Source organism: Acanthopagrus latus, chromosome 13 (assembly GCF_904848185.1).
Source record: "Acanthopagrus latus isolate v.2019 chromosome 13, fAcaLat1.1, whole genome shotgun sequence".
NCBI classification, from domain to species: domain Eukaryota; kingdom Metazoa; phylum Chordata; class Actinopteri; order Spariformes; family Sparidae; genus Acanthopagrus; species Acanthopagrus latus.
The window spans coordinates 16,534,711-16,556,329 of record NC_051051.1 but is presented as its reverse complement, the minus strand read 5'-3'; the positions used below and the strand labels follow the sequence as shown (position 1 = coordinate 16,556,329).

Here is a 21,619-nt window from a genome sequence, read left to right as displayed (position 1 = left end):
GAGCTGTTACAGCCATTCCTGACAGTGCTTGTGATTCCACCAGAGGAGACACAGCTGTTTCAGAAGTGTCTTCAGAGCAGCTCTCCATCCTGCGTCGCTCAAAATACGCAGCTAGTGTTTTTTTTACGAGGGAAACTGTGTCAAGCTACACAGACCACAACAAGCCAGGCAGCTAGTCAGACAAAGAAAGACAGAGAGAATCTGGTTGTTTAAAAAAAAAAAAGAAAAGAAAGAAACACACACTTTGTTCAAACTATCAATTGTATCACAGTAAAACAGACAAAATAAAGGAATCAAGTAAAACGATTACCAAAACAGCAACATGTTTTTGGTTTCTATCAACTACTGAGATGGCTGTTTAGCTAATAAATGCCCCACAAGCAACTTTGTCTTTGCTTACTGGACAAAGATAGGTAGCATTCAGTTGTTTTTTTTTTTGTTGAAAACACCTGCCTGCTATGGTTGGTAATGGTGCTGACGCATCGAGTAAGAGTGAAACAAATTATTCAAGTTGCGGTTCATAAAACCAAAATGGTGAGCTGACAGAGGCTAAAAATGCTCTGTAAAGTTGGGTGTGTGTCATTATGAGCAAAACCTCCATAAAAAGTATAATTGTATAGTAGCCCGATCCCTAACCCTAAAAAAAAAAATACCTGAATTGTTTTTGTACCAAGAATGGTTGGGAGCTAGAGTTGTTGGATCACACTGAAAGACTTACAACACTGAAAGCCACTCTGTATTAAAATAAACGTTAAGAGGCTTTGTTGGATGTTGCTTCATGTACCAGTGAGATGACGAAATAAGATTCTTCAGTGAGTCCAGTTAAATGATGGACCCATGAGTTTAACAGCTCATTTGACAAACAAGGGATACTATGCGACAAGACTTGGAAGTTTGAAGGTTACAACACTGCCAGACAAACCACACGACAGGTCACATTTCAGTGAATCTCCCGGGAGTGAGAATGATCCCTTGCACATATAGTTGATTGGCCATCACAGCTTTTGCCTGACTTGGTTGCAAATAACCTTTTTTGGCATTGCGTCAACAGAGTGCGCCCATTGAGATGAATGAGAGGAATGTTTTTCTCTGAAAAACCTGTCCAGTTTTCTTGTTTTCTTGCCCAAATTCTGAACATTGCCCTGTGACCCACTGTTGATTTGTCCACCATACATAACAGAATAATATAACATACGGAATCTCTCTGTTTTGCATCATATTTCCACTTGTTCATATCTAGAGTATTTTAGCTGACCAGTCTTGCATTCAAGTATTGAATTCACTGAACTCTAAACTGGTCTGAACTGAACAACAGTACACAGCAGCAACCCTGACTCTGTGTTAATAATACAAAATACACAAGTAAATGATTTACGACCACTCTTGCAGCTGCGGCTAGTGCAATCCCATGATAAATGAAAACGCCTACCTTAGCTGTATGGCATAGATTATTATATTCATATTTTCTCCCGCTTTAACTCAAACTGGCGACTTCTATGACCTTCTGCACAGACAATCCTGTGTGGAATAATGAAAGAAGAAGTGAAGTGTTGACTCTCCTCCCACATAAAAGATCTTTTGAGTTTTGCTTTTTCGTGATAGGATTAGGGTAATATCAATTACCTAATCACTTTGCTGCATGTTGCCTACACCTAACATACAGTTTTCTTTTGAAGCCCTGCTATGGCCCTTGGAATTCAAATTTCTCCTACTGGAGAGCCACGGAGGAGGAGAAAAAGAGCAGAGGTCCTCCGAAACCGATATTTAATAAGTCTTGCTGCAATTAGAGATGAACCAAGGCACCAGAAAACAACGCAAGTGTGGTAATTATACACAGGCGTACAAGCTGTGTAAAAATAATACAATGTGGCTCGGGCAGCAAAAACCCACAGGAGTGATTACCATTTACTCCAAGGAAGCAGAATCCACATTTCAGAAGTTCAAAACCCTGAGCGCTCTGTTGGGTTCTTTTATGGGAGCTGGTTGAAAAGGTGGGAGAGCATTTGGGTGGGCGTCTCCCTGCAAGTTAAATCACAGGCTAGCAGTAACCAGTGGGTGGGAGACTGCACATGTGACGGGAAAACGAGGGGAGTTAAACCAATATTTAAACTACTAACTCTGTAATCTGTAAATATGTTACAATGGAGCGGGGACTGAGAGGATCGGAAGTGTCACACACACATATAAGCCTCACTCAGTTGTGTTTCTGGCTTAGATACAGCATGGCTGTCAGGGAACAACGCTCATGTTAATTGCCTTGTGTTTTCTTCTTTTTGTCTTGTGGCGTCCTTGCCGTCCAGTCACTTGGAAAATGTTGGTTGTTGTATAATTCTGCAAACCAGTGATACATTGTATCTTTAATTGCCTATGTGTCTTTGGGTTCAATCATACATTTTATGTTGTAATTTTGTTGCGCTAGTCTGGAACGCTTAGGAGTAGAACATATTTTGGATTAAAAAAATAGCTGCCTTGGTTGTCACAAATACGGATGAAGACGTGCTGACTCCACGTCAAAAATATCGGCCTGCTTTTTTTCACCACAAACTCTGACTGGAAACTGTCTCCTTTAAGTATCTCCTGAAAAATAACCCATTAGAAAAATGACGCACAGGTCAAAAATGAATTAAATGAATGAAAGTGTGAGTAGGGAGGAAATCAGGGGTGGGTGGTTGGGTTAAACAAGCACAGGACTATCATTCAGGAGAGTTCATGTCCAGTGCAAAAGCAGACGTCATTGAGTTCTTTTAACCTACTAATGTAGAGAAGCTTTTCATGTGGTTAACGAAACATTAGTTGGCGTATGTATGTTTGCAACGGAAGTAACTGAAGGAACTAAGCGATTTAAATCCAAACCACGGTGTTTTCCTAAAGCTAACCAAACCGTACTAAGAAGGTCCAGTAGATATGCTGCTGTTAGCTGCAATAGTCATGTTGTTTCAGGAATGGTGATGTGTGTTGTTTTTGAAGAATATGGTGCGTAACCCATGGCACAATGTGATCAGTGATTCAAAGAGCTGCCAACATCCTATCCTGTCATGAAACAGCCAACTCTCTGTTTTACAATTCATGGTGCAGGATGTGTTCACTCGGCAAAAACAGAATGGCAGAATGTCATATCACAAAGTCAAGATCAGTACCTTTACATGTTTTAATTATTAAAATTGGTCTATTGAAACACAATAGATTATGACAACAAAGTGTACAAATGAAATAGAAATATTCCCTATTGTCTGTCACTTGCTCTGGAAGATCCATTTAAAAAAGTAATTGGGAAAAAAAAAAAAAGAATATTAATGAGCAACATACTTCACAATGAACAATCAGAACATTCATTATAACATGGGTTCTCTTTTTCTAGACATCTTCACATTAGAAACGGGCGACTCCATTTGTGTGTTTTAGTACAAAACAGAGAGCTGAAATTGTTTCACAGTTTCTTCAAAAGCCTTCACATAAAATTGAAACAGACGTTTCTACTGAGTTTTTGTTGTTTTTTTGTTTTTTTTTCCTCTTTCTCATTTTCTTCAAAATTGTCTTCCTCCTTGAAAAAGTTTGTCAGTAAATGACATTGGCTTTGTCGTGTGTTTCCAAAGTCTTGTCCCCTCCTTTGTGTGATTTCTCTCCATGTTGAGATGTGGGCGAGACAGTCTGTAGTGACTGGCAGTGCTTGCCATGCTTTTATTTTGTGACAGAATCACCCAGGGTCACAAAATACACAAGCAATCTTCTAATAGTTGATGGTTAAAGTCAAGTACGGGCATGGCCTCCAGCTAATACAACAGCCTTATTCAGAAAGTTTGCAGAAACTATAGTCAATGCACAAGCAGCTGTCTTTGTCATGTTGATCCTTGAGCTACCCACCGAGGCCACACAAAATAAGAACTGAATAAATATGCAAACCTTCAACACCAGAATGCAAACATATGAAAAATCTAATATACATACTATATGTGCAGTCCGTATACACTGGTTTACTACAGATTTTCTTTGCTCATGGGACAGGAAAAAAATAAACTAAGATCATTTCAAAAGTCATGCTGCAGCGATGAGTCAAGTGTTTCACTCATGAGGAAGAGACATGCCGAATGCGAGTGTAGTTCGACCTGAGAACCTATGAGTCATTTAAAAAGGCGTGAATGATGTCCCAGCAGTGGAAGCCAACATACACAGTCACTTCAGCAGATATTTGGAAAGTAATACACCTTTTTTTTCACCCTGTCTTTTGGCTCCTTGCTCTATTTTTAGGAAGCAAAATGACACATTATCTGTGAAGTGAGAAAGCAGACTGTCAGCTTTCAGTCACATTAAATGAACAGTTCAAAAAAGCTGCATCTGTTTTTGTTACTCATTTCATGTTGACAACGTATCTGGACAGATTCAGTTTAAAACCTTTCACTGCACAATGATTTTTCAGTCATCGGGAAAAATGTTGGCAGTTAACATTTCTGCAAGCCACTGATACTCTCAAATACGTGGCTTTTCTGCTGGACAAGTAAGGACCCCTGCTTGATATATGTTTAATTCTATGTTTTAACCACAAGGCTATGGTGGTGGCGGTTACAGTAATACTCACAATAGCGCATATGGCCGTACGATGTTGCAGTCAAGCTACGTAGCTTGCTGCTAAATCTAGCTTGTTAGCTTGTATGTTTACTCCGGTGTTTAGCTCTGTCTTTATGGCTATTGGTTAGCAAAAGTGTCTTTCAAGTGACCGGACAGCTATAATAAGATTAGTTTGTGCTCGGGACGCTCTGAAATGGTTGAATTGGTTTAGAGAAATAAAGGTTACTCATGCCTCAGAGAAAAAAATGCAGTGCACATTATTAGCTGGTAAGGTCTACAGCAATGTGAGGAATAGTGTGTTTTATTCGGAATATATACATTGATCGGCATGTATTGGTCAGAAATAGAACAATCAGGGCTTATGTTGTTGTTATTTTGAATGTGACATCTTGGTTATCTGGCTTCCTCTGTTACCATGGTTACAAGCCTGCTCATGCACAGCAGGCTCCTCTGTGGGGAGGGGCTTTGAAGGCAGTGCTGCAGCGCACCAGAGAGGAAGAAGGAGGGAACTGGGAGCTGTGCTCATTCAAATATTCTGGCCATATTCTATCCACTTTTTTCTCAAAACTCCAGGCTGCAGCTTTAACTTGACCCTAACCACCACAGTGTTGTCACAGATTTTTTGGGGGGAAAGAAAATGAAGAAATTTAAAATAGATAGTACAGAAATGTAAACAAAAGAACATAAGAAGGTGTGAATTTTAACATATCTGTGGTTTGCAGAAACGTACATTCCCAACATTCCTTTGGGCGATTGAGTTGTTGGTAGTTCTCTAATGCTTGTGCAACTACCCAATACCTCAAGATGTCATCTCTCTCTTAAAACAACAAATGTAATCATGTACTTTTTTTTTTTTTTTTTTTTTTCTAAACTCTTCCTCCAACTGTCCTTAATTTGAAACTGTCAGTATCTTCAGCCTTATAGTTTCTGTGCCATTTCCTTCCACAAATGACAGGAGCACTGGAGTAAAAAAAAAAAGAATGTGCTAATATCCAAATATTTCACTGCATGAAAACATACTATATCAAATGAAACAACACATATTCATCGTTTAACTAATATTCGTCCTCTATAATCATGAAGGTCATTGTATCAGATTGGACTCCACAGTGGCTCTTCGGGAGAGTCTCTGATGAATTTGGAGAAAACCTAATATGCCCTTAAATGCTCTCGAGAGTCACTTAGCATTAGCGTCGAGTTTAAATGAGGCCATTCTGGGGGAGGGACAACTGAGGTCAAAGTTCATTCAGTCTTCTTCTCTGTTCCACTACTCCAGTTCCTCTCGGTGATCCATGTTCAGATCTCTCCTTCCTACGCTGGACATTTGCCTCCCCCTGTCATTTTCCTCCTCTCCGTCCTCCTCTTCCTCTTCCTCCTCCATCCCTTCCTCCTCTTCCTCCTCCTCCTCCTCTTCATCCTCCTCCTCTGTGCCATCCATGGAGTCGTCGGCTCCCAGCATGGCTTGCTGCATTGCCAGGGTGGCTGAGTCGGACGACAGGGACTGGAGGCTGTCCATGCTCAGCGGGTCTGAGAGGAGGCAGGGAGACAGCAGAGAGGTTTACATGAGATCATAAACCTATCCATTCTAAAAAAAAAAAAATGTAAAAACTGCATATAGCTGAAATAATGGATTCACTTGGGCACCTTGGTAGTATTTGTCAAGTATTTTGCTTTCAGGCAACTAAGTCAAATGAAAACCAAACTGAAGAATATGCAAATATGGGGAAAGATATGAGGGACCTACAGTGGGCCTTGACATGAAAAACTAGGCATTTCCTTTTGGATGTCCATATCTTCTTTATCTAACTATTCTCAGGAGAAATGGACTTGTCATTTTAAATACACGCTCAGATTTCACGGGCAGATTTTATTCCATAATTTGATACTTTTGCTTTTAGGTGTTCTTGAGTGATAAAATGAAAGGGTCAGTAGTGGCACCTAGTGGTTAAAATGCAAACATCATGCATGCAGTTAAACAATAAGAAAAGTCTTGGAAGTCAGGGAATATTATTGGTGTGTCTGTGTTTTGTTTTTTTTTCTGGAGAAATGTTGGTGCTGACATACTGTCTGAGTTGTTTCCTGTTTGAGATCTATGTGTCTGCAGAACTCCAGCCACGATGGAATCAGGCCAGAAACGTTGTGTTGGACGGTGCTGGGACTTCATCTTCTTTGCTTTAGGAGCTGGGTCTGGATTACTAGCATCCAACATAGGCTGGAGGATACGCCGACGAGCGTTTATGAACCTGTGAGAACGAGACAGGAGTTGATGTCAGGATAACCACCATTTAAGCAAAAATGAAGCCCATAATTTCTTATATATATGTATATATATATTAATATATATATATATATATATATATATATATATATATATATATATATATATATATATATATATATATACACACACACACACAATTTAACCATAGTAAATACAGTCATTTAAAATTCCCATTCTTTATACAACCTCTAAACCTCTAAAAAGGTAGCAAAGTAGCAAATTCTGCTCGTTCAACCTTAATTTTTTTGATCTCTTGATCTCTTTGATCTCAGATCTCTTCAAAAAAATTACATTCCTAAATAAATACAGTGAGTTTAAGTATAGTAGGTAATGTATTTTTGTATCTATTGTGTGTCACATTTTATGGACATTTTTAGTCAATGTGTGCAAATAACACAAATGAATAATAATTAAATAATTGATAAATAATTATTTAATTTGATCTGAATAAGATATTTAATTTGATCAGAGTAACTTAACAAGATGGAAAAAAGCATTAAATATGATACCTTCCACTGAACTTGTGTAATAAAATTAGATGGACAACTTACTTGCAATTAAAATACTTAGTCAATGATGTGACTCAGAGTCAAATCGTTTTGTGTGTTTGTATTTTGAGTGATTAAAGAAGAGCGTGCCAAGGAGATCCAATTCAATCTCAGGTGTACTTGATAATAAGTGCCAGAAGATGGCGCCACCGTGCCAGCAATGCATTGATGAGTGCTGGTATTTCCCATGCTCAATTCGATCAAAGTCTCCAGTTGTTTTCCCACCTATATAATATGTGTCTTTATGTCTACATAGACACATGAGGACAGCATCTTACCAGTTGTTCACTTGCAGAAGGGTTAGATTTGTTTGTGCTGCAATCTGCCTTTTCTCATCTTCTGTTGGGTATGGGTGCTGTAACGAGAAAAAAATGAATTGCGTTTGACTCAGTACTGACTTTTCACATTAAAACCACCAAATGAAACCTCTAAACACTGACATGTCTTTCTCTCTGACCAGTCGGTGATCTCCATATACAATCTCCATACATCATTCACACTTCCCTTGGAAAGGCCAACAAATTACCATTTGCCTCACCATGAGATGCTGAAAGAGCCAAGAGCGCATGATGTTGGTGGCATGTTTGGGCAGGACACCTCTCTTATTCTTGGACTTCTTGTCTTCGCTGTCCAACAGGGACGACAGGTCCACGTTCACCTTTGAAACACACAGGGTTGGGAAACAAAAAGGAAGAAAGGAAAAGGAAGAACAGAGTGGATGGTGGGGATTAGTTATTGTTGCCACGGAAACAAAGGGAGACTACCAATTACCTATCTTTTTTTTTTTTTCAGTGGCAAGGGCAGAAACACCTCCTCAAGTGTCACCATGGTAACTGAATTTGAGTAATGATACTTAAAATATAAAAAAAGCAGCCCCCTTGACTATGTGGAAACACAAGAGGGTCAGTCTTCTGTTTGGTTCTTCGACGAGGTGTTTGAAGGGTGGAGGGTCAGGTGAGCTTTCTCTCAGAAGTTTGGATTTCACAGTTTGGTGCTGAATGCGCGAGGAGCTGATATGAAGTGTGACTGTGTTTGGCTTCGTTTTTGATTTGTGTTGACCTAAGCATGTCTTTGTGTTCAGTGAGAAATCATTATTCAGATGTTATTGTTTGGAGTGCTGAAGGACGGGATGCTCTCAGAGTATTGACAGTCTTTGACAGCCTGCGGTGTACATATGGATGTGTGTGTGTATGTGTGTGAGCCCATGTGTTTGGTATGGCTAAACTGTTCCTGTGAGGACTGATAGTCCAATGTTCTTGTGAGGACACTTTGGGTTGTTATGATCGTCAAAGGACTGGACTGTGGTTGAAGATGAGAGTAAGTTCAGGTAAGTTTTGGATTCTTGGATGTCCTAGTTAAAGGTCCACTGTGTAGGATTTTAGACCGCAAACAACAAAATACCTGTCATCTCACTCTCCCTTATGGTGGCTGCTAAAAACAAAAAAAAACTAACATGGTGGAATCCACAGGGAAGGACCCGCTCCTTCTGGGGATATACAAAATGTTGAAAACGTTTGCTGATGTTCTGTATTTTTCCTATTATAAACAAACCTCATAGAAGATCTTAACAATGGGTGTATCATTCTAACAAGTACTGTGTCAGTCAAAGCCTGATGTACATTATATCCTCCTACTCTGTGCCATAGAGCTCCTTTGTTGTATAAAAACACATTAATGAGCAGTGCTGTTGCACTGGGTGACTTGTTTCTTCATCAGCATTAACACACAAGTACACACACGTAGTGTAGTGAAGTTCATTTTAACTCAATCCCACATACACCGTCCTGCTGCCCCAAATCCTTCAAATAGGGATCATGGAATATGGAGTAATCCACTGCTGAAAATAGTCTCCGAAATGGATTTAAAAAAAAAAAAAAATAGTGAGTAATTTGTGAGTAAGTATTGTTAAATACTACAGTGGTCAGTTGTAGGGAATTAATGAGCATTTGATTTAAAAGAAAAAAGAAAAAAAACACATGTTTCTGAGCCAATTTCAAAAATGTGTGTCCTCAGTAGGAACCATTGTACTGTGTGCTGCACTGCACTGTGCCATAGATAGATGAACTCATAGATGGTTCTATCCTCTTCATGGTATTTGTTGACAGTAGGAGGAATATAAAATATCACCACACTTGTCCTTGAGTCCTTCTTGTGGCCACACACACAAACCTGCCTTTTGTGTGCGTGTGGGAAAATGTATTCACACAGTCACATATGGAGACTCAACTCAACTCCCATGAAGAATCAGTGCACAAGAAGAGAAAAGAGATAAGGGAAAGTGTCCAAGTTTTTTTTCGCCCTCACAAATGCCATTAGAAACATTTCATCAGACATGTTCTCAATTAGAAGTGGTCATAATAGAGAGAGTTGTGTCCGGTTTCCCTTTTCATAAGAAGGATACAGACAACAGCCACCTGGTGGTATGGCGAGTTATCGCTGCTGCTCACTCAGGCACCAAGTGAACAAGCTAGTCGCTGGCCGAATTCTTTACAGCATGTTCAAGTGCGGCTTTTTGGCTGGGACAGAAGCGAAATGAGGGAACCTGACAGTCAGCCTTCATCGCCTGTAGTTTTTCAGTTGTCGGTTTTGTGCCCTCAGGCTAAAAGTTTGGGGTTATGGTGAAAGCTTAGCCTCAGATTCCCAAGGGAGAAGGGTTAGGGTTAGTCGAAGTTTCCTTCAGTTAAAAAAAAAAAAAGAAAAAACAAAACAACTCTGTGTGTTTCTTCATCCACACTATAGTGCTATATGTGTGTATTCATTTCACTGTGGAGATAAATGTGTACGTGTGCTCTGAGGCAGATAATACGAAACACAGTGGGCCCTCAACAGCAACCATTACCAAACCCTCTTTGACGCTATCTGCAAAGAGCTATACTTCATATCCTGAATAAAAACACATAGCGTATGGAGACGTACACTCATACACATGAAGGGAATCACATCCAACACTGCCTGCATAAATATGTAATGTTTAATATGAGACAAATCCTGTTAATCTGTTATTGTCATTGTACAGTACCAAGCATTAACACCAGCTCTGTGTCATTTTGCGATTATTCCTGAATGAGGTGGCCGATTGTGAAGGCTAAAATATTTCAGAGGGGAGCATACTTAAATTTCATATGCTTGGGCATCCAGGATAAAATGCATGAATAGATAAAAAAAAACACAAGTCTGCAAAAGAATATAAAATTGATTAGTTTTATGCAGCGCGTAGTAGTGGAGAGAATCTCTGCTGTCTCGGAGATAAATAACAGACAAACCGCCCTCAACACACAATGCCCATAAATGCACATTCACACACGCTTAGATCCCCCCCCCCCCATACTCCCCACACAAAACAAGACTCATTACAGTTGCAGCTGGGTGTCACGTGGATAACTCTCCTCTTATCCCCCCCTCAGCCTTGGGAGTGCGTGTGTTCCGGGGGAAAGCGAGGTTGAATTAATTGGCGGCACCGAGCTCAGGAGTGTGATTACTCGGGGCTTGTCGTTAAAGCAGCGACGGGTCTGTGTTCAATTCCCAGCCCGCATGTAGCACTCTGCCTCAGCTGGGTCACGGCTATTCACCGAGGCCTCCTCTGACTGTCAAGCACAGAATTACCTGCCTGAAACTGAACCCGCTCTTCAGGCCACTACTGCTGCTCTCGGAGCACTGGTTTAAACTCCCCCTGCTCCCAGTTTTTTTTATGTCTAAAGGCAGATGTTGAGACCACCAAGGCCAGACAAAGACTGGCCTCACTAGTGATGCGTTATATCCCCCTAGCATGTTGCTTTTCTGAGACATGCATAGGCTTGAAATGTCTAAAACAAAAAGAAAAGAGCGATTTTAAAACTGGATCGTAAAAATCGATTTAAACAAGTTCATCAATCCGTAATTCTAAATTCCAACTGTCCACCCACTTGCACTGCAGTTGTGTGGTTCAAAAACTAGTAGCAATTTTCCATCCTAGTATCAAAGTCTATTATGAAGAGAAATGTAAATTTAGCGTCAAGTGCATTGTCTTGGTTACATATCTTAATAGTGCATTGTCAATCAAACTTGTGGCTCAAATAAAATTGTATTTCTTCTATCAGAAAATGAAATTAAAAAATATGAAATCTACACAATAAAGTCATGTGGACATTCATACAACTAACTCAGGCCATCTTACATGCACAAATAAGACAAATGAGTAGTACTTTATGTAGTATAGTAATGCTGTCTGTCCCCAGAACGTTCTACACTAATGATACAAACTGTATCAAAGACATGATCAGTGCTACTGCCAAAGACAGACCCCTTACTTGGAAACTGAGCTCCATTTTTTTCATTGAGCCACCTTTGAATAAAGAACATTTTGTCTGCGTTGATTAGTTAGTCTATTGTTTTGCCTTCAGTCTGCTGTGTCAGTCCTGTGTTGACTGTCTGTCAGTGAGTCAGCGCCAGTTATCCAGGTCAGAATCTCTCTGTACTTCTTTCACAAAGCATTGTGAATAGTCTTCTGATGGTTTACTGTCTGCCTGAAAAAACACGTAGGCATGATGAACAGACACTGCATTGTATGTAAGAATGTGCAAAGAAAAAGAAAGTTGTATTTTGTTTTACTGCATTCAAAAAGCTTTGCAAAAAGTGAATGACAAAGTTTGATTCACTTTTTAATATGTGAGGTTTAACACTGGCTCTCTACTTGAGCTGTTTACCTTGTAGCAGCTTTATTTCAAGGTTTAAGGCTCAAGGTTCATGTAGTTATCAACAAAATACAAGTTATATTGCCTTTTTGCTAAATAAGATAAAACTAGGTTTTATGTTGGAGTGCTGAGGATGAGTTCAGGAGTCTGGTGAATGGTGGGACAGCAGAGGATACTTCCGTATCTTTTGCCAGAGAGCAGCAGAGTTAACTGCTCATGGCTAGAATGGGTGTTGTCTTTTTATATATTTTTTTTTTTTCCTGCGCAACTGCAGGGAAACCACTCTTGCTGGCATTGCAGATGGCATTGCTTTTGGCTATCCACGTAACACATTTATTCTCACTGGCTTAACTAAGTTGTTGACAGCAGCCTTTACCTCCAATATCCTCGATGATGGTTTGTCTCTTTCCATTTCTATTGTTTGAATGCATACTTTTTGAAACTACAAGCACACGGCTGAGTAGTTTGGTCATAAAATTACATTACAGTTTTGGGCCATATTGCAAAATCCAAAATCTACCTCAAAAATTACAAAAAATATCCTCAAAAGCACCACCTTTTATTTATGTGATATCATGATATCCGCCCAAATTGACAATGTCCTCCTTCGTATGATGTAGCATTCAGTTAAATGTGTTATTGTTCATTTGAACTGTATCTATCCATGACAAGTATGGAGGGAGGACTTCAGTGTGTCCCACATATCTTAATTCAACTGCAGCAACCTTGTGAAATGAAAAAGTAATATTAAAACCTCAAATGTGTCTTTGTGTATCAATAAAACAAACGAAAAAAAAAATTCCAAGCATCCATGTGGGTTTGACTGTTCTTAAAGCCTTTTATGGAAAAGCATAAAACATTGTGTGCTGTGCTTCATGCAGGTGTCAAAGGGTTGGGTGATTGTGAGTGAGAAGGGTCTGAATTAACTTTGATGTTTATTTCATGCAGCTGTGTAAATCAAATCGTCAAAAATATTTGATCTTCGGTGAGAATGAATTTAGTCTTAAGTGCGTGGCCTTACATGACTTTAATTGCCAGTCAAGCCTGACGGGATCATATAAACGCCCTGAAGTTCACGAGAATTTCCATTTTGTCTATCAGCAGGAGGCCTGTGTTCAGACAGAGCCCAGGGGGGGTTTCTGTGAGATGTAAGGAGGTGCTTTTAATAATAACAAATTTGAGAGCTGGTGGTGAGGGCCGAGACGGAGAGCAAATGTGTCCGCCAAAGCACCCGGCAGTCGGACTCTTTTACCTGTGAGTTCTGGATCTGAATGGTTCCCGGCGGCAGCGCCTGCGTTAACACTTGCCCTTGCGATGTCACCATGGCAACCGGCTGGTACAGGGTCCCACCTGAGGGGATAATTTGGCGTCATGAGTATCAAGTGGCTTCAGCAGCTACTGGCAGCCACATCCGCACTACCACCAGAGCCTTATTAACTTCACGTCAGCCCGGCAAACAAAAACACACCGCAAACAAGAGACAAAATGATTAGATTCAAGGGGCATTAACGTCCTTTAACCCCTGAATAAAAAGAAGGGAGTGAGTTTTTGCTGCAGGCTTAATTAGTCCTGATCAAGATACTCTCATCACAGTCTGTTTGAGCTCTTCAGTGTGTAGTGATCAAAGGCAGACACATTGATTTATTTTGGGTTAAAAGGGATTTCCAGAGGGCAGGATTAACATTTCACTGTACAGGCTTGACATTATAAGATCAGCCAGGCACCCTGTGAAGGAAGCTATCATGGCTCTCTGATATACATAAACACAAAACTCAGTCCGATAGATATAGAGAAGAGAGAACGTTGAAATAAAAGCGTTTCAATGTTACATATTGTAGAATGGTGTATATTGCATGTGCTCTGCAAAGATAAAATTAAAAAAAAAAAAAAAAAACATGCTCATCATATTAAATATTCTTCATTACATGCACATATAAATTTGCCAGTGTGGATTACTGATGTTGACTGATGTGACATACTGTAGTAGTAAACTACTTTAAATGCCACATGCCTCAAGTAAAAGTTTGCATTTACATTTACCACAGCGTGTTTTAATCTGTTTAGACAGCAGCATTTTATGTGTCGAACGTCATTTCATTGCAACAGTCCTCTGGAGAATATTAATTATAATAGCCTTTAACGAAGTAACAAAGTGTTTTACAGTTAAAAAAAACAATGCAAAACAGACCGAACTGTGAAATCAGGGAGGGAACAAACAATGAGGCAACAAGGAAGTGGAGATGAATTGAACAAATTATGAAAAATATTACAGCGAATACATTTGAATTAAAGTATATTTCATTAATATTTCAGCCAAGCAGCAACATATTGGATATGCTGGCGAAGGTTACACCTGAACAATGTGGATTGCAGTAGAAAAGATAAAAGCATTGAGTTCTTTTTTTTTTTTTTTTTTTTGAAATCAAAGAATTGAAGATGATTTCCTTTTGGCCTCAGTTGGAGAGAGCGCGATCAAACAAAAAAAAAAGGTCAAGAGTTGAATACTGCATAAGTTCAGACTGCAGAAGACTGGATAAGACTGTACAAAAATGAGGGGTTCAGCAATTTTATACACAATCTATTTCTAGTTGCTAATAATATTGGACAGGTGCGGAAATGATGCGTTGTAAAGGTAAAAAAATGGAAATTTTAATATATGAAGTCTATATGAAATCAAACCGCTTGTCTGTCATTAGGAGTTTTTACTATGATTCCATGCAAGTAGAAAACTAATACAATCCAAAATACAGTTGTGTATGTGTCAGTCCTCGAGTTTAAATGGTTGTGTTTGGAGTCACATGCTCACCTGACACCACTTGAGAGTTGATTGTAGTCATGGCGACATTGCCCTGTTGCAGACCCCCGGCAGGCACCACAATCCCTGAAGGGTTAACAGAGCTGGAGACAGAGGTCATGGATGGAGAGGAGGTCTGAATTAGTTCCTGGGGGATCACAGAGAGACACTAGTGAGCAAATTTAAAGAGGTAGCTCTACTGTTTTTGTAACCGAGACACTCCCAACAGCAAACTCTGCCTGGTGACAAATGATGAATGTGTGACTGCTGCTCAGAGACGGATATTATCAAAGAATCGTAAGATCCTGACAAAGTTCCTGACTGACCTGCTGCATGTTGAGACTGGTGTGCGATGGAGAATAGGGTCCTCCGAGGTCGTTACGGAGGAGGTTGTCGCTGTGCATCTTGGTCTTGAGGCAGGTGATGTAACGGTTGCAGAAATCTTTACAGAGCTCATTGACCTTCTCCAACTCCAATAGGTGGATCCGAAGCACCTGAATAGCCTTTACCATCTGGGGGAAACAGAGACACAAAACATCAACAGTTCACCTTTTTGTCATGCTACAAAAGAGTCCCTTCGTTGATTACTAAGATTGATTTACCTATTCGATAATAGCTTTGTTGAAATGTTATGGAATTTTAGCATATTGGTGAGCTAAAAAAAATGTGCACTAAATTATACACGGATGAGTTTAGCCTGAGCACCGAAATCAGCTGAATTGCCTCGATACAAGCAGTTTTTCTCCCCATTGTAAACACATGCTTGCTCATGAAGAGGAACTGTTGGCTCTCTGTAAATTAGTAAATTGAACAGTATGGTCGAACCTGCTCTAGTTGACTTTTGCTGTGGATTTGTGCTATACAAGTAAAAATGCACTTTGCCTTTTACGACTTGCCAAACGAGTACCAACAATCCTCGTCATTCGGTACCAAATTTCAAATTCTGAGAAGTAAATCTCATCAGCGTTAGTAAGTCAATAAGCATGTAGCATGCTTGAAAGAAATCTAATAATGCTGGTGATTGGCTGCCTAATGACACATGTTGTATAGTCCTTAGGGGTGTGACGAGATCTCGTGCCACGAGATCTCGCGAGATTAAACTCGACGATATTTCTCGTCGCGTTAAAAATCTGTCTCGCGAGATTTGTGAGCTATGCAAACCTCTACCCCTGTACCTCTACCAGAGAAGCTGGCTCTGCTTCTACCAGAGAATTTTGACTGGCTGTGCTTCTACTTGTGACCTGTGGGGGAAGTAATGCGCATTTGCTACGTCTAGCCTGCCAGAACCTAAAGAAGGAGAAGGAAAAGAAGAAGAGGAGGAGAAGGAGGGGAAACAGCAAGCAGCCAGAATGACGTTGGAAAATACCGGTATGACCATTGAAGATGCCCCCGCCACTTTTAAATCGTCTGTTTGGCAGCATTTTGGGTACCCGGCGGAAATGATAAATGGCAGTAGAGTGACTGATAAAACACAGACAATATGCAAACATTGTATGAAAATAATGCCGTACACCGCGGGTAATACGAGCACGATGCGGAGTCATATGCAGCACCACCACAGCTCGGTACTCAAATCAGCTTCTGCACCTGTGAAGAAAACACTAACAGGCCAGACGACGCTGACAAATGCATTCGGACCTCAACTTCCACAGTCAAGCGCCAGAGCCACAACAATAACAAGAGACATAGGTGTTTTTATCGCAGCAGATATGAGGCCATTTTCTGTGGTAGAAAATCAAGGATTTCGGCGACTCATCCACACACTAGAACCGAAGTACAACATCCCATCACGCACGCATTTTACCCGCACAGTGATCCCGAACCTCTATGAAGAGTCCAAGAGCAAGGTTGTACAGGTCCTGAAAGATGCAGAAAGCATCGCCATAACAACGGACGGCTGGACATCGAGAGGTACGCAAAGCTACATCACAATTACAGCCCACACAATCAACAATGACTGGGAAATACAAAGTGTTGTACTACAGACTCGCCCACTTTTCGAGTCCCACACAGGGGCAAACATAGCTGAGGTTTTACAGACAGCTGTTACTGACTGGGAGCTTAAAAAACCCAACCACGGCATCGCTGTTGTTACTGACAATGCACGTAATATGGATGTGGCCGTGCGCGAGGCGGGATTGAAGCCGCACATTAAGTGTTTCGCGCACACTATAAATCTTGCAACCCAAGCTGGCCTCGGTGTTCCCCGCGTTGCTCGTTTGCTCGGGCGGGTGAGACGTGTGGCTGCTTTTTTTCATCGGAGTTCAACGGCTACCGCGGTGTTAATGTCCAAGCAGAAACAGCTACAATTACCATCACATAAGTTAATCATGGACGTTACTACGCGATGGAACAGCACGTTGGATATGCTGGCTCGTTACCTTGAGCAGCAAGCTGCCATAGCAGCAGCTCTCACCAGCCCAGAGATAAGACAAAACGCCCGAAGTATTGATACACTTGACAGCTGCGATGTCAGAGATGCTGAAGACCTTGTGAAGCTGCTGCATCCTTTGAAGACAGCCACCACAGTGTTGTGTGAGGAGAGGAGTCCCACAGTGTCTCTCATTGTGCCACTTAAGAGCATGATTGAACAGAACATGACACCAAATGATGGAGATTCCACCACTGTGGCCAACACAAAGACTGCAATCCTCACGAATATTGCAAACAGATACAGTGGGGAATTTTAGTTCTAGTTTCAATTTGTGAAAGAATAAGTTTATTAACAGTTAAAAGAACATGACTGTGTAGTTGCAGCATGTTGTTACCTTTAATACTTGGTGCATGCAAGTTATAATAAAACATTTCAAAATGCTTGTGCAACTCAGTAAAATAAAAGTCTGTTGGTCCAGTCATATATTTTGTCATTGTGGTTTTCCTAAAATCTCGTCTCGTCTCGATCTCGTGAACCCAATCTCGCGTCTCGTCTCGTCTCGTGAGCTGAGTGTATCGTCACACCCCTAATAGTCCTCCAGTTAAAACAGCACATTTCGACATGGGACATTGCACGCGTGTGTGTTGTGTCGTTGTTGTGTTTTGAGCAGTCAGACTGAGGTATGTGGCAGCCCAGTTACAGACTGAATGTTGGCATTTAACATGTCTTAAAGTCATGGATACATTCAAATGTGTACTATGTGTCATGTGTATCATGAAGAGCAACACACAGCCATCTTCCTGTCAGCATTCAAGTCAGCCTAAGGTTACAGAGCCTCCTTCAAAATCTCTACTGCTGAACTGGAGACCAATACTGGAGAGGACACCATTTTGATGATTTTTTTTTAACAGGTAAAGTCTAGCGAACACAAATGTTTAGCGACCTTGTACATGGTTGTTCACTAAAGTTGAAGTAAGAGGTGCAAAATATACAGATGCACAGATGATCACCCACATCGGCTCTGGACGTCTGGCCACATTATTTGCACGCTGGTAAACTCACCGTTAGAGTCAAAACAGGTCAGATGAGGTGTTTACGGTCTGATTTTTAAAGGGTGAGATGTGATGAGAGGAGGGGGCGTGCAGCGATTTCTTTTATTGATGAGCCGGGAGTGACATTCAATTTTAATGGTTATTCCACAAATGCATACAGAGTGCAAGTATACAGGGGGGCTGTAATCCTTTCATCCTTCACTCTCCCAAAGCCTGAAATCAACCGATCGAGCCTCTAATCTGCAATTCTGAGAGGTCAAACTTGATGCTTCTTCACTGTCTGTCTGTAGGGGCTTGGTGAGCTACAAGATTTAAACAAATAAAACAGATTCTTTTCAACGTAACATGACAGTGAGGTTGAATAGACGTTACGTCTAGTTTTATGGTTTTGTGTGTTCAGAACATTTTGTTAAAAGCGCTTCACCAGCAGGGTAATACTAAATGTACTTGACAATGGATTTTTTTTGCAACAATTACATTTAATTGTCAAATTATTTTGTCAAAAATGTATCGATTAGATGTCAACTGTTAAATTAATTTCTACCTATTTTGAAGATCAATTTGTCACTTTCTGAGAGAAAGACTGATCTGATGTGAACATTTTCTGGTTGCTTTATTCAGTACACTGAATATCACTGCGTTAAGGACAAAATCATACATCTGGGTATGTCATCTTAGGCCTTGAGACACACTGATTGACATCTTTTATTGTAGAAACCACATGAGAAATTGATTAATCAAGTACATAATGAACAAAATAATCAACAGTAATAATCGTTTTCTACCTCACAGCCGCATACGGAAACCTTTCCCTTTTCTCTACTGCAGAATGGAATCTTTATTATAGGTGACTTAAGCCACTGTATGACTTCAGCCTGTTTCTGACCCAATGTTTGATGTGCACAACTCATTTAAGAGTAGGAAATTCAGCCTTGTTTGGCGTCATTTGCTGTGCAGTGTACACGGCAAATGATCATTTCAAGAGGCAAGAACGCAGGGAGGACCAATCATCTGCTCCCTAACGGCCTTTGGCAGTCGGATGAAATTTCGGTCGGCCGATGCAGGCTCTCGCAAATTTGAGGCAGAGCCACGAGTTGATTAACTAACATCAGTGCCTTTTTTTTCTTACTGCACCTATGCAACTGGCAAACAGAGCATCTGAAAGCGCCATAGCAACACGACGATGGACAGATAATATGGAGGCCAGGTTGGTTGAGCTGTGGCAACAGCAAGCGTGCCTCTTTGATGTTTCCTCCTCCTCCTATCACAAGGATGTGTGCCTCTCAATACAAACAAGAGGCACACAGGATTGCACAGATTATCAAGGCAGCACGCTTCTACCTGCCTCTGAGCTTTCTAACTAATCTTTATTGACAATTGTCAATAGCCAGGATGGTCCGCGGGGGCCGACAGGCTGTTTTTTTTTGTTTTTTTTTACATGTACAGTGTGAGCTCTCAGGTCATGGCTTGACAATTGGACCATACAGTGTGAGCACATTAATCACAAGCTCTGGCTTTAAATCGCAGGTGATTTACTCATGCAGTATGAGCTGAAATGAACAACAAGATTTCTAAAATCGCACAGTGTATATGCTGCTTTAACAAGATTGACATGTTGGATTTTGCTCCCCACAGAGACCAAATAATCTAAATTCAAATGTGCATTTATAACCTTTTCAGAGCGTTAGACAGCGTCTCAAGGTCTTCTTCAGTGTCACTGTCACTGAAGAAGACTTTGCCTTTGAAAGCTCTAAAAAGTTAGAAAGTGTACCTTTCAGCTTCAATATTTTTTCAAAGACGTTGTTCCTTAATGTTAAGAATAAACGCCTATCCCATAACAAGTTTTAAATAAGGTAAAACCGAAACAATAGACCACGACCAACCATAGATATTTTGTAATCCTACTGTCAGTGCAGCAGGAATATAAGGTAGGCTTTTCATCTTATTTCAATAACAAGTGTCTACTGACACTTTGCATCTCAAAGGCCATATTGATAACATTTTTTTTTCTACAGAGCTTGAAGAAAGGTGCCGAATAAAATCTATTTTCCTTAAAAATATTAAAATAATTGTGAATTGTTTAAATCTTCTCAAATCCAAAAAGAAATATCAGTTTTGTTGATATGTTAATATGACTCATATCCTGTGACACATACAAATGTGAACGAATCAGTTCTTAACAGCCTCATTTCTTTCTGGAGACTGGGCTGAGAGAGGAGGGGAGAGGAGATGACTGGAGAACAGAGATGAGAAGGAGAGACCTGTAACGGTGGCAAGAAGAGCAAGGGAGAGGAAAGTAGATGGCCGGAGAGGAAAGGACTATATGGGACTAAAGGAGAGGAGGATATAGGGCAGTGGTATATAGACTTGATTTTCTCTAGCGCTTTTCCAGTCAACTGCTCACCAGGAGCAATTTGGGGTTCAGACTCTTGCTCAAGGACACTTCGCCATGCAGCTGGGGGCTCTCAGTGACAATACATAAAAACAACAAGGAGCGATCTACATGTTTCACACATTGCTTCATCAGATTCGCACAGGGAGCCCCGAGTGGCTCATAAAACACACAGATGAAGCACAGAGCGAATCTGATGAAGCAACATCCAAAACGCTTAGTTCACTTTTTTTTTCTTTTTTTTTTCCTGTAATTGTATAAAAAGTAGTCTCAATCATATCCTGGTGTGCACTTGAATATATTGATTTTTTAATCCACTGCGGTTTGCCCCGTGCCGGCTGCTTCCATAAAGAGAAGCACTGTTGTGCACCGGCTATCTTCCATTTTTAATATTTGCCTTGTTTGTTTGAAACTATGGAAAAGATTCAAAACTTTACGTTAATGAACAGTAGCCATATTTTCTTCATGTCAGCCGTTATCTGACCATCAACAGCCTAGCTTTTCACCACTCCGTTGCAGAGTGGAATGCACTCCCTCAAAGTCGCAACTCAAGGTCAACAGAATGGACAGAAAAGTGCTTGGCCAAGGAGGAGATAAATCAGCTAATTAAACTGCGCTCACTTAATCAAGGGACCAGTAACTCTCTGCCCATCGCAGGCAGTCAGGCCCAGTGTAACATTACTGCCTTGTGGAAGAGTTAGTGCCCTCTGGGAGGGATGCCCGCACCCAGTGCCTCATAAAACACACAGATGCAGGGTTAATTGACTGTTCAGCACTTGTCAGCCTGCCGTCCGAAGTACTGTAATGGCAAGAGTGCACTTTTTTTTTATCTTGTCTCTGTCTTTGTCTCTGTCTGGCTTCAACTCCTCCCCCGCTTTTCTCAGTGAACATGATCAGCATCCTCCTTCTCTTAATTTGCAATTACTGTTAGCTGTTGTGCGATGG

The 21,619-nt window shown here is 40.6% G+C and overlaps 1 protein-coding gene across 3 annotated transcripts in view; it reads right to left on the bottom strand.

The window, feature by feature from the left end:
- Positions 1 to 4,830: 4,830 nt before the first annotated feature.
- The window catches only part of pknox2 (pbx/knotted 1 homeobox 2), a 100,644-nt gene continuing 83,855 nt past the window's right edge, over positions 4,831 to 21,619 (bottom strand). For 2 of the 3 annotated variants that reach the window (XM_037120555.1, XM_037120554.1), the window contains 7 exons: positions 15,183 to 15,368; positions 14,869 to 15,004; positions 13,315 to 13,412; positions 7,919 to 8,050; positions 7,671 to 7,747; positions 6,628 to 6,806; positions 4,831 to 6,090 (listed from right to left, as the gene is read on the bottom strand). In XM_037120555.1, the coding sequence (XP_036976450.1) occupies positions 5,831 to 6,090; positions 6,628 to 6,806; positions 7,671 to 7,747; positions 7,919 to 8,050; positions 13,315 to 13,412; positions 14,869 to 15,004; positions 15,183 to 15,368 (1,068 nt within the window). In that variant the 3' untranslated portion in view covers positions 4,831 to 5,830. The remainder of the gene's footprint in view (positions 6,091 to 6,627; positions 6,807 to 7,670; positions 7,748 to 7,918; positions 8,051 to 13,314; positions 13,413 to 14,868; positions 15,005 to 15,182; positions 15,369 to 21,619) is intronic. The other variant, XM_037120557.1, reaches the window with a different exon arrangement.